At 37.2% G+C, this 17,800-nt stretch overlaps 1 protein-coding gene across 14 annotated transcripts in view; it reads left to right on the top strand.

The window, feature by feature from the left end:
* GTDC1 (glycosyltransferase like domain containing 1) overlaps window positions 1-17,800 on the top strand; it is a 392,925-nt gene that overhangs the window by 354,387 nt on the left and 20,738 nt on the right. For all 14 annotated transcript variants that reach the window (XR_005374275.1, XM_038565123.1, XM_038565125.1 and 11 more), the window contains one exon: window positions 4,139-4,248. Coding sequence is in view for 13 of the 14 variants with exons in the window: in XM_038565123.1 (XP_038421051.1) it covers window positions 4,139-4,248 (110 nt within the window). In the remaining variant the exon portion in view is untranslated. The remainder of the gene's footprint in view (window positions 1-4,138; window positions 4,249-17,800) is intronic.

Genomic DNA, 17,800 nt, shown 5'->3' with positions numbered 1-17,800 from the left:
ATGGCAAAATGTTTGGGAGGGGGGAGTAGAAATTCCTTAAAAGCATTAAAAATGATCCATATTGAAAAAAAAATCTTTGCTAAACAATAGAAAACATGGGGTGGAGAGGAGGAGGGAGAGAAAACTAAAACAAACCCCTGTTAACATTTTGGTGTGGTTCATCGCGACTTTTTTCTAGGCACACACACCCCTTTGTCTTATAAAAGCCGGTCATATGATAAGTAGTACTCTGTCATTTTCCTTTTACTTAACAGTATTTCTCGGTTTTCCATGTCAAGAAGTAAACTTCTATAGCATTATTTTTTTTTATTTTTTAAAGATTTATTTATTTATTCATGATAGACATAGAGAGAGAGAGAGAGAGAGAGGCAGAGACACAGGCAGAGGGAGAAGCAGGCTCCATACAGGGAGCCTGACATGGGACTCGATCTTGGGTCTCCAGGATCAGGCCCTGGGCTGAGGCAGTGCTAAACCACTGAGCCACTCAGAAATCCCCAGCATTATTATTTTTTAAATATTTTATTTTCAAGTAATCTCTACATCTATTGCGGGGATTGAACCCCAAGATCATGAGTCACATGCTCCACCGACTGAGCCAACCAGGCTCTGTTGCATTATTTTCAATGCAATGTGGTATTGCCTATGTATCCAGATATATTCCTTTATCATCCCTCTAGGTTGTTCACAGATGGCTGCTACTACAAGCAATGCTGTTAAGAACATCCTCTACCTGGATTTCTAGACACCTCTTTATATTTGATAGGGTAACGTTTCTAAATTACTGGTGCAAAAGGCATCTACACTCTCAGGCTTATTATACATATTACCAAATTGCCTTCTAAAACACTGTTTCACTTTACATCCCTACAATGGATAAGATCAAAAGAGTGTTTAGGAGCCGGTAAATCTACAAGTATGGTTATAAAGACTTGAGTGTATTATTAAATGTGTGCCTAAGCTTCCTAGCTATGGGGAAAAGGGGCACTATGTGATTTTAATCCTGTATCCTATTTTTAATGCTTTGTGCTAAAATCATAAATATGAGAGCATCGCATTAGATTTCTTAGAAAAAAATTTAAGACAGATTGATGTACTCTGCTAAATGGGTTCGTTAATATCATGAATGCTGGGATAAATTCCGTGGATGACCCATATGGATATTTGGAATGTGCTCCTCACTCAGCAGAATTTATTGAGCTCTGCCATTGACTGTCATTCGTGCCCTGATATATGGCATTCTTTTCATCTTTTCATTGATATATGGCTGTGGCTAAATATCTGTACATAGCTTCTAAAGATCATCTGAATGCTAGGAAATTTCTCCTTTTTCTAAAGAGGAAACAGAAAAAAAACTTGAGCATAATTGACTAACTTTGAGGGACATAGATGAAATAAAGTATCTACTTATATATGATCTACTAATTTAGACATAAATAGTACTTTAAAGTGCATATCATGTAAAATAATTTTAGAAGTATTGCTCTTTTCCCACCCTTAAATTTCATGAAGCAGTTTCAGCCCAACTCCCCCTTCCGTGCATTCCTGACATCAGTATGGTGGGTGCCATCTTTTCAGGAAGCTGGCATGTTTCCAGCACCTGTCATCTGGAACCCTGTCTAAGCTGCTTGGGGTGCAAGACTTGGGAAACTGTCATCACTGGAAATCTTTTCCTTAGCTATAAAAACCCACTTGCTACTCACGATCTCCAATAACCACTTATTCTATTACTTTGTGTGTGTGTGTGATCCTTGAAATACTTGTTTTCAACAACATCCAACACTTTGAACTGTTAGGTCATGTCTCTCAAAATAATTACTAAGTCAATATTAAATTTCTTTGCTTCTGTTTTTTACCAGTCCCATCGAGTGAATGACTGCTCCCACTGTCCAAAACTGTCACCACTAGGTGTTGTTTCAGGTGAATGCAACTTCCCTAAACAGTGCTTTGTTCAAAATAAAGTAATTGAGAGAATGCCCAGTATTACGAGAGACGTTAGAAGGACTTTAGTATAAAATGCCTCTTTTTCCTGAGGGATAATTTTGGGGAAGAAAAATCTCACTTTACATTCATCCATACATTATAGTTTAAACAAGAGAGGGATTCATACAAATCTCTTTTGTGTTCATATGCAAAGTGACTGTTGAATATGAAAGCTTTTGTCCACCTATAAAAATATCTAAAGAAATGGTTGAACTGCTTTATTTTTCATTTAAGTAAATTGAATAAAAACATTTTTAAAAAATCAAAAGGATGCAGTAGGATTGTAATGCATTTATCTGGTACAGAAACACTGAAAATACAGGTTCATTAAGCCTGCTGCCTTGAAAACACTCATATTGGAATCTTTTAAGAACTACAGCTACTACCCAGTTAAATCTCCTCCCAACCCCAAACCACATTTATTTTAAGTTTAATACAAAATAAACAAACAAACAAAACAGCAGGAAATGTTTAAGACAAATATTCTCTTGAGGATCTATAGCCAAAATTTTTGGAACTCAAAATGAAAAATTTAGAGAATAGAGTGGCTAGATTTCCCTATAGTCTTACTCTCTCTTTAAGATATATTATGTTATATTGTTTCCATTCTTTTCATCTAAGCACTTCCCAGAGAATCAGGCTAAAAGAACATATTACAGATTAGGTGGCAGCTATTTGATTGATACGGTTGCAGATAGCATATGGTGTATTCTTTAGTTTCAAACTGTTTTGAGTCTTTGTTCTTGCCCACAGCATATACAGTATATATGAGAACTATCCAAAAACTTCCCAATGGTACGTGTATATAATATGCATCATTTTAAAAAGCGATCAACATGTCGCCGTTGCATTCTTTATTATTTGAAGTAAATCAAAGCAAGAGATACCGAGCTTAAAATAAGTTGTTAGAGAACTCAAATTCCGTAAGATCTTATAATTCCATAAGATGATAAGTGCTGTTTTAAAATGTTAATCAGAAGATGCATTTGTTTTTAATTCTTGATACTGAAAATATTGACTGAATTGTGAATTAACACATTTAGGGTTGCAGATGTCATTTTTCATGAGATTTCCTGAATGATGTAATTTTCATATTTCATATAGCAGTTTGATCAATTTACAGATTTATTTTACATAATTAGTTGGTAAATGAGAAATTCAATTGCTGATATATAACTATTTCTCTGTAATATAAAAAAATAAGTTAAAATTCTGAATTATAAATAAAAAAACAAATATTTAGAAGACATCTGGTCCACATCTGTCTGAAATAAGATAATTTAAAACAGTGCAATTAAATGCAAAAAATACTGAAACATTCACACCTTACAATGTAAAAAATAACTCATTTCATTTTAATGTGATTTCTTGAATTGATTTTTTTTTTATTTTAGTGTCCTTTAGCCTCTCATTCTGTCACTATACAGAAGACTGACAAGCTAAACAAACAAAAATAATCCATGTTTTTCAAAGCTTCTACTAAATGAAAGAATTATCTTTATTACTATTCTTTTATGAGTTGACTAACCTCCACTCCTGAGTTAATACTCAGCGGACTTAGACTCAGGCCTACCCCCTTTTGATGTATTTATAATTCTCCATTCAATTATTTAAAATGAGAGATTAGTGAGAGAGTCTGTAATCTTGCTCCCTAAATTGTGCGTTCCTTGTGGGCACAAAAGGGCTCAGTAAATGTGAGAGGAAGGTATTCAGACCCACGAAAATGAAAAACATCTTTGGTACATTCTCATGATCAGTAGAGAATCGTCCTTTGAAGACTGGTCTTTTCTTTTGTTAAAAACCCGTGTTAAGTGGAAAATTAACCATTTTAGGAGAAAGGAAAATACACTAGACTTTCTATAGTCTAACCAAAAAAATGTGAAAAACAAGATAGATGTCTCCTTTAATAAAAGGCTGCAGAGTCTTAAGATTTCAATAGAACTGGGTTTTGATTCATGAGAGAGAAGTTACATTCATGAAATCACTCAATGCGGATGCTACAATTTAAGGTTATAGGGAGAAATCTCTGCTCGGATGCCAGAGGCTCCCTTAACTAGCAATAGACCACGAAAGGAATTGATGCTGTGAAAAGTGAAAACATCGTTTCCAACACATACCCTAAGGTTTCACAAGTTATATTTTGTGTGTTTATTTCCAGGGAGCATGATAAAGATCCGGAGAGTTTTTTTAAGGTATTAATGCACCTTAAGGATTTAGGACTCAATTTCCACGTGTCTGTCCTTGGAGAAACCTTCACAGATGTCCCAGGTATCTCTTTTGAATTTTCTAACATGTAATTTTATAGATGACATAAGCTCTACAACTTAAGTATTAATCTCCATGTTTCCCTTTGTTAGAATAATCAAGATGAGCACTGTTAACCAAAAGATTATACGATGGCATTAAAGTGTGATTCAATTAAAAAAATACTTAAGTAAGCATTCTTTGATTTAAGTTGAGAACGTAAAGTCATCTCTTTTATCAAATATAGTTTATACAATGTAACTTGATGTAAATAAAATATATTGCTTTAGGCATCTTAACACTTAAGGAAAGTGGGAATTTGTAATTGGATATACAACCTCTCACCCCTGGGGTCACTGGTTTGAATCCTACTCGCATTGGTAATGGCTGAGATACATTACCATCTGTTAGGTGGACTGTGTAAAGCATTTTGGCATCAGACTTGTAATGTGGAGTAGCCTACAGTCCACATCTAGTTGTCATTGGCACATGCCTTTTTTATTGAGTTGATGAAACACAAAAATCTGAAGCTGATGGCAGTAGAATCTTCTCATCTCATGCCAGATGGAGCCTTTTCAGAGCCATTTCCTTCACCCTCATCCTCAGCGGGCATGTTTGGGTCAGTAAGATGAGCATCCTGACCCCTTTCATAGACACTTAGTGTTCATATTATTTGCACTGAGGAATAATTGACATACAATGTTATATTAGTTATAATATTATACTAGTACAATAGTGATTTGGCATTCCTATATGTTGCGGAAACAGTTACCTCTATAAATCTAGTTACCATCTGTCACCTTCCAAAGTTAATACAGTATCATTGACTTTATCCCCCATGTTGTACATTACATCCGCCATGACTTACTTATTTTGTAACTGCAAGGTTGTACCTCTTAAACCCCTTCATCCCTATCACCCTAACCCCACTCCGCTCCAGCAACTGCCAAACTGTTCTCTGTATCTATGAATCTGGGGTTTTTGTTTTGTTTTGTTTTGATTCCACATATAAGTGAAATCATGCAATATTTGTCTTTCTCTATCCGATTTATTGCACTTAGCATAATGCCTTCAAAGTCTACCATGTTATTGCAGATGTCAAGATTTCATTTTTTATGGCTGAGTAGTATTCCAGTGTGTGTGTGTGTGTGTGTGTGTGTGTGTGTGTGTGACGTCTTCTTTATCCATTCATCTACCAATGGGCATTTAGATTATTTTCATAGCTTGGTTATTGTACATAATGCTACAGTGAACATAGGGGCACATACATCTTTTCAAATTAGTATTTTTGTTCTCTTTGGATAAATACCCAGAAGTGGAAATTGCTGGATAATATATTGGTTCTATTTTTTATTTTTTGAGGAACTTCCATACTGTCTTCCATTGTAGCTACACCAACTTACATTCCCACCAACAGTACCTGAGTGTTCTCTTTGCTGCACATCCTCGCCAACATTTGTTACTTCTTGTCTTTCTGATAATAGCCATTCTGACATGTCTAAGGTGATATTTCGTTGTGCTTTTGATTGGCATTTCCCTGATGCTTAGCATATTTTTCATGTGCCTATTAGTCATCTCTCTGTCTTCTTTGGGAAAAAAAATGTCCACTTAGATCCTCTGCCATTCTTTAATTAGATTGTTTGGGTGTTTCTGTCATTAAACTGTACAAGTTCTTTATGTATTTTCAGTATTAACCCCTTATTGGATATATGACTTACAAATATCTTCTCACATTCATTGGTTGCCTTTCCATCTTGTTGATGGTTTCCTTTGCTGTGCAGAAGTTTTGTAGTTTGATGTAGTCCCATTTGTTTATTTTTGCTTTTGTTTCCCTTGCCCCTTGAGTCAGAGCCAGAAAAAACTGTTAAGGCTGACATCAAGGAGCTTACTGCCCATGTTTTCATCTAGGAGTATTATAGCTTCAGGTCCCACATTTGAGTCTTTAGTCCATATCGGGTTAATTATTATGTGTGGTGTCATAAGACAGTGCTCCAGTTTTATTCTTGTGCAGGTAGCTGTCCAATTTTCTCAACACCGGTTGTTGAAGAGTCTGTTCTTTCTCCATTATATATTCCTGCCTCCTTTGTTATAAATTAATTGACGAGATGTGTGTGGGTTTATTCTGGACTCTGTATTCTGTTCTATTGGTCTATGTGTCTATTTTAATACTGATACCATGCTGTCTTGATTTCTATAGCTTTGAAGTATAGTTTGAAATCCAGGAGCGTTATTCATCCAGCTTTGTTCTTCTTTTCCAAGATTATTTTGAGCATTATGTTCTTTTGTGGTTCCATATGCATTTTAGAATTATTTGCTCTAGTTTTGTGAAAAATGTCATTGGAATTTTGATAGGATTTGAACTGAATCTGGAGATTTCTTTGAGTAGTTATGGACATTTTAACAATGCTAATTCTCCTAATCCATGAGCATAGAATAACATTCCATTTATTTGTATCTTCTTCAGTTTTTTCACCAATATAGTTTTCAGTCTACAGATTTATCACCCTCTTGGTAAATTTATTATTGGGTATTTTCTTCTTTTTGATGTGATTATAAATGGAATTGTTTTCTTAAATTCTATTTCTGATAGTTTGTTATTAGTGTATGAAAATGCAACAGATTTGTATACATTAGTTTTGTGTCCTGCATCTTTACTGAATTCATTTATTAATTCTAACAGTTTTCGGTGGAGTCTTTAGAGTTTTCTATATATAGTATCATGTCATTTGCAAATAGGAACAATTCTACTTCTTCTGGTCCAATTTGTATGACTTTTTATTTCTTTTTCTTTCCTAATTGCTGTGCCTAGTGCGTCTAGTACTATGTTGAATAAAAGCAGCTAGAATGAGCATTCTGTTTTTTTTTTAATATTTATTTATTTATTCATGAGAGACACAGAGAGAGAGAGAGAGAGGCAGAGACACAGGCAGAAGGAAAAGCAGGCTCCCCACAGAGAGCCCAATGTGGGACTTGATCCCGGATCCTGGGATCATGCCCTGAGCCGAAGGCAGATGCTCAACTGCTGAGCCACCCAGGTGTCCCTAGAATGAGCATTCTTTTCTTAATTCTGACCTTAGGCAGTTTTTTTTAAGAACTTATTTTTAAGCATTTCCACACGCCAGCGTAGGGCTCAAACTCTCACAACCCTGAGATCAGGAGTCACATACTCTATTGACTGAGCCCGCCAGGCACCCTTGATTCTGATCTTAGAGGAAAAGCTTTCTACTTTTTAGTTTTTGACTGTTGGGTATGATGTTAGGTTTGGGTTTGTCATATATGGCTTCTATCGTGTTGAGGTACATTTCCTCTATACCCCTTTGTTAAGAGTTTTGTAAATGAATATTGAATTTTGTCAAATGCTTTTCTACATTTATTAAGGTGATCATATGATTTTTATTTTTCATTCTGTTGATGTAGTATATTACATTGAATGCTTTGCAGATGGAACTTACTTTGCATCTGTGGAATAAATCCCACTTGATCATGGTCTATGATCCTTCTAGTGTCTTATTGGATTCAGTTTGCTAATATTTTGTTGAGAATTTTTGCATCTATATTCATCAAGAATATTGGCCTATAATGTGTGTGTGTGTATGTATTATCTTTCTCTGCTTTTGGTATCAGAGTAACGCTAATCTCACAGAATGAGTTCAGAAGCTTTGGTAGGAAGTATGATAGAATAGGACCAAAGTATGGAGGTTCTTGATAAACAAAGTAGATTAGGTAAAAGTAAAAAATAAGCAACCTAGATCATGAACAGGAAAGAAATGTGATAAAACTTGTATTTTAGGAAGCTTTATCTTTCAGTGGTATGTAGGCAGATTCACAGTAAGATACTACAGTGGTAATCCAAGTGTGATTCTTGAAGTGGTGGCTGAGAGATTAGTGAGAGGGATGTATGACAGAGATATTCTCGAAGAACCCACAGAAGAGAATTTGGAAGATGGATAGCTGTAGAGAGAAGGAAGGAAAATTCTGCTCATTTGCAGAGCTGGTGAGTTTTGTTTGTGGCAGCATGGAGGTGTTTGTGGATGGACTGGGAAGTGTCGCTGGAGGAAGTCCGTAAGCAGAAGGATTCTTGGCTCGTTTCACTATTAGGTAGTTTTAAGCCACCACTACAGAAAAGACTAGGATTTTATTCATAGGGCTATGTTCTTGGGATCACAGTGTCCCTTCCCACACTTAACATTGAGCTACTTAGAGCAGGATGGAGGGTTAAAAGTGGGGTGGGGAGCCCTAAGGGCCCAGATCCTAAGTGCTCAGTCGTTACAGATCTAATCTTATTACTCAACTGTGGCTTGACTGTAGCATATTGTTCTTACTGGCACTGTAGGAGGGGAATTCCACAGTGAACAAGACTCAGTCTCCACCTTTAGGGAACTCTGTTTGGGCAGACACTTCCATACCATTAACAGGTACCTAATATGCTGTGAAATAAGTAGGGAATTCTGTAGAAGCCCATAGGAAGGGGTGTCGTGCTATCTGTGATATTTTTAGTCTCAACGGGGGCTCCTTCTGCCTTAGCCCCTGGTCCACCTCGATCATTCCAAATGTGAGTCAGCTTTCTTCATGGCTACAGCACTTTACCTTGCACATGAGAAGGGTACAAGTTGTTGTATGGACAGATGAGCCCAGTAGCTTTCCAGCTTGTGTTCCTAGAAAGCCACCTTGCCCATCTTTAAAGTTTTCCTAACAGGCTATTCTGTGCATTTTCATGTTCTTATCATTGTTTGGTTTAACAAACACTTACATTGCACTCACAGTATCCCAGGCATTGTTCTGAGTGGTTTACAGATATTAACTCAAACTTCTCATAACAGTCTTGTTCATTATTACTATCTCCATTTTTCTCAGGTGGTGAAACTGAGGCAAAGAGAAATTAAGTTAGGCCACATAGCTAGGTCATACTTTTCACCACTATGCTAATGGCTTTCTGAACCATTTTCTAAATTGAAAGATTTTTTTTTCCCACAACTCACTTTCCAGCACTTTACCAAAAGGTTACCTAGCAAGCATACATTTCTTCGCCTCTCTTCTGGATGCTACATTCGTGTATCTAAAATCCATACCATAAACCAACTTACATACTCTGTAGCATCAGCCAGAGTGTGTACTCTCATGCTATTAACATTTATAAGGAAGTGGTTTTCTTATAAATAATTGCAATAATAATTATGCTATTAGTTGCTACTGTTTATTGACAGGTTGCTTCTTACTTGACCTTTGCCACGTGACTTACTATAATGTTCATGATAAGCCCAATGGAGTAGGCATTATTATTATCCCACTTAATAGGAAGAGAGACTGAGACTCTGAAGGCTTAAGTCATTTTGATTGCACTGCCTGTGAGTTAAACTTTTCTCTTTCACATACAAGCCTTGATGTATTGAAACCAAAAAAGGCTTAATATATGACTGTAGGACCACTTTATTAGCCTTTTTTTTGCTTTATTTATTTATTTACTTACTTTTTAAATAGAGATAGACTTATATATAACATTGGGTAAAAAATAAAAAAACATTGGGTAAGTCTAAGGTGTCCATCATGTTAATTTGATACATTTATGTATTATGATATGGTTACCACTATAGCTTTAGCTAACACCTCTATTGTGTCACATAATTATCATTTCTTTTTTATGATGAGAACATTTAAAATCTAGTCTCTTAGCAATTTTGAAGTATGTGATATAGTATTGTTGACTCTTAGCACTGTGTTATGCATTAGATCTCCAGAATTTATTCTCTTTAGTTGTAAGTTTGTGCATTAATTTCTTTGTCTCCAACTTCCTTCTCCTTCTCTCTCCATAGACGTCTTGGGGAACTCTATAGCATGATATTCATTCTAGTAAGTTTTACTGCCCTTTTGATGAAACAATCTCCCTTAAATTTCTTTTGAAAATGTTAAAACTATAATAGAACAACTTTGTAGAGTCTCCATGCTATTGATAATTTTAGACTGTGTTTATTATTTTCAAATTATACTATCATAAAGTATGGTAGACTAAGATTTTAATTTATAGATACATTGTCTATAGCTCTGTTGTGGTGTCATCCTTTCATTTTACAAGAGTAGAGAGGTCTAGCACAATGACTCTTCCAGGTTCTCAGAGTTTGGCCCTGTGGGTGAGATAGGCAGGAGTTAATGGCAAGGTGGGGAGTCAAACCAAGGAGTCAGTCTCCTCATCCCTACTTGCTTCTATACGTATTCAATAAAGGCTTTATAAATATCTTACCTGTGCCAAACACTATGGTAGACACTTAGGATTGAAATGGTGAATAAAGCAGATGTGTTGTGATGTTTGCGACTTGTCATCCCATACAGAGCTTTATTCATCACTTACTAGAAGATTCCTTAGAAACACCAAAACTATCATTCCTTAAACACTTAGCATGTGCCAGGTACTGTTCTAAGATCTTTATGCATTACCTCACTTACTCTTCACTATTGTGATTACCATTTTACTGCTGAGAAAAGTAAGACACGGGAGGTTAAGTCACTTGCCTGAAACCACCCATCCAGCCAATTATGAAACCGCATTTCAAACTTTGTCAGTTCACCTCCAATACCATTGTATATTCTACGTGGAAGCCCACAGAATCATCTGTGTTTTAAAGATACCCCAAATAATATTTGGCATACATTTAGTGTTCAATAAATACTATTCGAATAAATGGAAGAATGAGTCTGGCATAAGAGAACAATACAATTTACATACCATATCAGGTATGTAGAAATCTACATAGAAACTCTTTTCAAGTACTGGAGAGTTAGTGACTGAAAATAGAGAACCCTAAGACTTAAGGAAGTTCTCAGTGGTCTTATAGGAGACCTTGATTTAATATAAATCTATTTTTCAGTCTTCTTCTCATCTTTCAGCTCTTACATCAGTCTTATTTTGACTATTAGTTTGCTAAACTAACAGACCACCTTAAAATCTCAATGGCTTGAAACATAAGATTCATTTCTTACTCACACTATATATTTATTGCTGGTGGGCAATAGTGTTCTACTCATTATGGTCATTCAAGGACCCAGCCTTGCAGAGAGATCCAAGCAACCACCATCTCAAACACTGCCAGTTACCATGCCAGGTGGAAGAGAACGCTAGGAGATCCTCCCATTAACAATTTAGTGCTCTTTCCTAAAAGTGACATAAGTTTCCACTCAACACATTGGCCAGAACTTGTTGCAAGGCACTTGCAATGGGGGGGGGGGGGGGGCAGGAAATGCAATCCTGAATTGAGCTCAGAATGGGAAAGAACAGAAATATTTGATGAATATTTTGACCATTAATGACCACCATAACTCTTTAACATGCATCATGATCTGTGGCTCATCTGAGAGAAAACCAAGCCCATCCAAGATGTCTGACTTAATCTGAGGGAGTCTATCCCCAATGAGTAGAGAACTCCTAACAAATATTAGAATACTCCCCCACAGTCTTCTTGCTAGAGACAACCTAGCTGGTGTCTGAAGACACATCTAGCTACCATGTACCATAAGGCAGATCAGTAGGAAGTCAAATTGGCCTCAGTGACAATGGAGTGAATTATCAATTAGAGGTGACCTAGCATTTTGAAAAGGTTATGTAGTATCAGACATGAGTAGTTTTGCCCTCTACCCCCAAGGGATATATGACAATGTCCAGAGACCTCTTAGTTGTTACAACTGCTCGGGGTAGGGTGATACCAGTAGTGGTTAGAGGCCAGGGATGCTGCTAAACATCCTACAACACACAGGACAGCCCCCCACAACAAAGAATTATCCAACCTAAAATGTCAATGATGCCAAGATTGAGAGACTCTGATTTATAGGAATTGAAGTCAGAAGATCAAGTTTAGGCTGGGTCCTATAGCTTTCTCCATTAATGTCAGTTAATCCATCTATACAAAGGAGGAGATGGGAAAGAGAAATAACAATAAAACCACCTGCCCTACCCACTTCAGTGAATTATAATGAGGATTTCAGCACGATTAATTTGGGGTAAAGTGCTTTCTTAACTACCAGGCAGATTTTGTTATAGAATTCATGGACTTCCCTTCAGTATATGGAGGGAGTCTTTAATTTTGGATCCAAAGAAGACATTAATGATGCTAATCCTTAAAAGTTTATTTTTCACATTATTTTAATTATCTTTAATCCAGAAAATTGAAAGCTTATTCTGTTACATAAAGCACCCATCATTTTACAAATTTTGTAAAATTTCCATTTTACAAATGAACCAAAAAACCCAGAAGCCCTTCAATGCAAATCTTTTAGTTTTCACCAGTTCTCATGACAGGGTCACATTGTTAGCCTTTGATGGTTAAAAAAAAAAAAAAAAAGCAAATGCTTAAGATATCAAGTCAATGGAATGTGTTTGTGTACTTAATAATTTCCCACAAATGATAATTCTAAACAAAAAAAAAATTATTTTTTATTTTTTATTTTTTGCTGTGAACAGCCAAAGCCTCACAGCAGGGCTCTTCTTTCCCTACTGCAGACATGGTGGGAGAAGGAGTTTTAGCTTTAGACATTGGGGAACCAGAAAGTTTTCGAGGAAAGTAAAAACCTGAACTACAGTTTTGGCAGATAGAAATCCTTCTGGTTCACCTTTAATTTGAGGTTAAGAACAGTATGAGGGAAACTTCTGGTTAGTATCTGGCATGACAATGGTTATTACTGTGATCTTGGCATATTCTTGCTCCTTAGTTCTGGAGTCAAATGTTGGATGATTATATAACATTTCCCTCCCCTCTCATCTCCCTTTTCACTCCCAGCTGCAATCTCATTTTCAGAAGAGCAGCTACACTAAAGGGGGTGGGAGGAGAGATGTAGTAAAAAGTTTCTAAGAATGCAAATAGCTTATATCAAATTAATATAAAGGTATAAAATTTCACTACAAGGCAAGTCTACAGAAGGAAAGCTTATAAATATGTGGATTGACTTTAAATTAAAATATTATTACATATGAAATGAAAGAAATGTGCCAATAAAATTGAATAAACTCATTCTCTCTAGACCATACCACTATGCAAAACTTTCCTTCTCCTTTTCTTTCTTTTTTTTTTTTTAATGTTATTACTACCTACTTATTTCCTTAACATAGAATAATTTACTGAGTTCCTATCATGGTCTGGCACCTTGGATGCCAACAGTAGAAGATGTGGTTCCTGGCCCTCTAGAATCTTATTGTCTGGGAAGCAAAAATGTTTTTATAACTGTTTCATTCTACCATACCCTTGGTTAAATTGGAACATTTGCAAATAATTTTGAATATATTACTTGATAACCCTTACAGTAATGTAGTAGACACTCAACAAGTATTAGCATCTCAAATGTATAGCTGAGGAAAATGATTTATGTTGGCGTCACTTCAGTAACATGGATCTGAGGTAGATTTTCAGTGGACAGAGCCACCTTCTTATAAATAAGTATATAGTTACTTTCCCAAAAATATGAGTCGGGGGAATCAGTTTCCCCAGAATATGATTTAAAACAGAAGTTGTCTGTCTCTCCGTCCTTTGCTGAAGAAAACAACAAAATATAATGGGAAAGTAAGGAAGGTTCTATAAATGTAGAAATAAATGCTTCTGACAGGAAATAATAAATATTCCAATAAAAATGGCACTATCTCTTAAGATAACTTATGAATTTAACAAGATTCCAATAAAGATGCAAAAATATTACTTTAAATATCTTTACAGAATACTTCTAAATTCATATAAAATAAATAAATAAATGTGCAGTGTACCAAAGAATTCTCTAGTAAAGAAATAACAAAGGGAAACATGCCCTACCATATTCAGAACATGTACGGAGGGATAACTTTTAAAACAATACAAGGACACCTGGGTGGCTCGGCGGTTGAGTGTCTGCCTTCGGCTCAGGGCGTGATCCCGGAGTCCTGAGATCGAGTCCCGTATCAGGCTCTCTGCGTGGAGCCTGCTTCTCCTCCCTCTTCCTGTGTCTCTGCCTCTCTCTGTGTGTCTCTCATGAATAAATACATAAAATCTTAAAAATAAATAAATAAATAAAACAATACTTTACAAATTCAAAAACATGAAAGTAGAACGATGGACAAAAAGGGAATTCAGAAATAAAACTCAATTTGTATATAAATATCCAACAAACTTAGGATAACAAAAATTAATATACTTATTCCAGCTCTAAAATATAATACTATTAGTGAAAGCAAGAAATTAAATAAACAAACAGCCAGTGCACCAAAAAAAAAAAAATTCATGGAAGAAATTAAGTATAGATTTTAAATATACACTATAGATAAAAGATTTACAGAAGCATCAACATATCGTAAGCACAGTAAATTACTGAACTCTTACTCTGTGCCCAGTGCAAGGCAGGGCTTTTACTCTGGTAGTCCATTTGAGTCCAGGGAAGACACGAGGGAAGACACGAGGGAAGACATGAAGGTTTAAGTTCAATAACTTGCCCAAAGTCACACAGCTAATAGCAATAGAGATAATGATATCCAAAGAAATCAACCTTAAGTCAAGTTTTGGAGGAAAAAAAATCTAATTTTACCAGTAACAAGTCAGTATAAATAGAGGGAATATGAGAGGGCAGTTGCATGGGCCCAAGAATAAAAGTAAAAGCATATCCTGATAAGCCAGTTGATGGAGAAACGTCTGCATGTACGGTGATGGCAATGTAAGATATTTTTCCTATATAAGTTACTGTTGCCTTTGTGTGACTGGATGATTCTGCATCAAAGAATACATCCCACGGTAATGCATCCTATGCCTTGCCCTGCTTCCTGTTCCCTCTCTCCCAGTGGGTGCCCCTTAATCTTCTGGCCCCTTGAATCCCACAAAGCTTTCAGATTGGTCTAAGGCATCTGGACACTTTGGGTTCAATTTATGTACCCACTGTTATAAGAGTTCTTTCTAAACCCAGACCATCTGAGAAGAGAGTCACAGTAGTACAAGAGTGATAGACATCTATCTCCTAGATTTTCTGAAGGATTAACTGCAATTTCCTTTGTGACGAATGAAGTTCTTCAAACTTCAATCCCAATTGAATCCCTTATGAATTCTGGTTCTTCTTTGCCATGCCCTGAATACGTCTGTGCATTTACCCACCTCTATGTCTGGTGTTACTTGCTGAAATTCCATGAAGGTGGTATTTCCTGGAGTATAGCTCCCAACACGTCTCTCAAGAAATTCTCCTCAAAAATTGTGACTGTGAAAACACGACTGGAGAAAAATGCTGTTTCATTTTCGTAAACAAGAGTCTTCAAAGTTTATGAGAAATGTGCACTTGGGGGAAGACTTAAGGAAATAGATTAATTAATTATGAATGGGAAAAGGTCAAGACATTGATGAGCCAATAGGAAACTAGAAGCAGACCCTAATTTTAAAAGCCTGTACATGTATTTTTTTTAAAGATTTTATTCATTTATTCATGAGAGACAGAGGGAGAGAGAGAGAGAGAGGCAGAGGGAGAAGCAGGCTCCATGCAGGGAGCCCAACGTGGGACTCAATCCCGGGACTCCAGGATCATGACCTGGGCCAAAGGCAGGCGCTAAACCATTGAGCCACCCAGGAGTCCCCTGTACATGTATTTTTAAAAAATATTTTATTCATTTATTCATGAGACACACAGAGAGAGAGAGAGAGGCAGAGAGAGAAGCTGGATCCCTGCAGGGACCCCGATGTGGGACTCGATCCCAGGACCCTGGGATCACGACCTGAGCCAAAGGCAGACTCTCAACTCACTGAGCCACCCAAATGCCCCAAACACCTGTACATGTATATATGACAGAAGGTTGATAGATAGGGAGTCTTAGAATAGGGCTTGTGCACCTTGCTTTGGGATTTTATCCTTTTGAATTCTTGTAATTGTAAATGGTCATGATTAGGAGTGTCATATGGTCAAAAAAAGATGTTCCCCAATAACAACAGTTGCTTGACGATGGCAGAAGGCCTGCCTGTTTTACAAATTCATGTGTCCCCGCAGTGTCTTATCAACCCAGGAGTCTCTTGACAGAAAACAGGATAGGGAGTGAATATCTGGATCCAACTAGTGAGCTTTTCCAGCTATATCTCTCCTGGCCTAAACTGTTAGGTTTGTAAAATAGAAACCATTCCAGATATAAGTACGATGGAATGAATTCGATCCTGGAATGTAAAAGGCTCAGGGTCCCCTTGCAGGTCTGCCACTGGTCAGCCTTGCCACGTCTTTCAGCCTCTGTTTACTTATCCATAAAATAAAACCACTCAAAAAAGGGATTTTGGGATTAGGATATGTGGCCTTTTTTTTTTTTTTTTTAAGATTTTATGTATTTATTCATGAGAGAGGCAGAGACACAGGCAGAGGGAGAAGCAGGCTCCCTGCAGGAGCCCGATGCGGGACTCGACCCCAGGACCCCAGGATCACGCCCTGAGCTGAAGGCAGATGCTCAACCGCTGAGCCACCCAGGGATCCCATATGTCGACTTTTAAAATGAGGTGGATGTCCCACCCCCGAGGGAATTTCACATAGTGACATGTTCTGGGGGGAAAAATCTCATCTAGTGACACTTTCTTATTGTGAAAACAACAAGTATAATAATTCTGCTTTTTTTTTTTTTTTAAGATTGTATTTATTTATTCATGAGAGACACAGAGAGAGGGGCAGAGACAGGGGCAGAGGGAGAAGCAGGCTCCATGCAGGGAGCCCCGTGCGAGAGTTGATCTCCAGACCCTGGATCCCACCCTGAGCAGAAGGCAGATGCTCAACCGCTGAGCCACCCAGGCGTCCCATTATAATTCTGCTTTTTCAAAACATATTTTATTCCTTATCATCCTGATATCTGTCTGTACACCGAGCCCCAACTCCCACCCTCAGGCAGTTGAGAACCATCGGCCGAGGCTGTCACAGTAGTTCCAGCCACCCTCATGGCTGACTGAAGTTGCCCAGTGTTCCATCCTATAAGCCTTTGCTCACTTAAAAGCTTCGTGCATCTCGCCCTCCCTTTTCTCCTGCCCTTATCAAGTTAAGTAGAGGGTCATTGATCTGGATTTCTCAGGGTGATGTCAACTACCCTCCTAGCCTTACTTCAGTCCTTACAGGAGTGTCCCCTGAAGGTAGCTCACGTGTCCCTACTCCACCTGTCAAACTCCAGCCCATCTTCCGTGACTCCTCTCGCCCACTTTCCCTGACCTCTAAGACGGTTATGCTACCTCCCCTCTGTGAACATCCATGGGACTTTATTCATACTCAGCTACATACTTGTCGAACTTCAGTAACTTAGAGGGTGCTTGAGGATGGTGACTGTATCTTATACAGCTTATTATGACCCAAAGATCCTAACAAAGCAACGTCTGCAAACGTTTCACTGTGATCCACACCGAGCTATATATTTACATTGGGACCTAGTGTATACATGTGTGTAGGCATATTTATAATTGAAACAAAGCTTTCGGGGTGCCTGGGGGGCTCAGTTGGTTAAGCATCTACCTTCGGCTCAGATCAAGATCCCAGGGTCCTAGTTTTTTTTTTTTTCTTTTTTTTTTTTTTTAATTTATTTTTAATGACTGAAAGAAATCTAAAACAGCAGCTTCTGGAAGAACCACTTGTTCTTGTCGGTCTT

Source organism: Canis lupus, chromosome 19, assembly GCF_011100685.1.
Source record: "Canis lupus familiaris isolate Mischka breed German Shepherd chromosome 19, alternate assembly UU_Cfam_GSD_1.0, whole genome shotgun sequence".
Taxonomy (NCBI): Eukaryota; Metazoa; Chordata; class Mammalia; order Carnivora; family Canidae; genus Canis; species Canis lupus.
The sequence above is the reverse complement of the archived record's forward strand: the minus strand, read 5'-3'. Positions and strand labels throughout refer to the sequence as shown.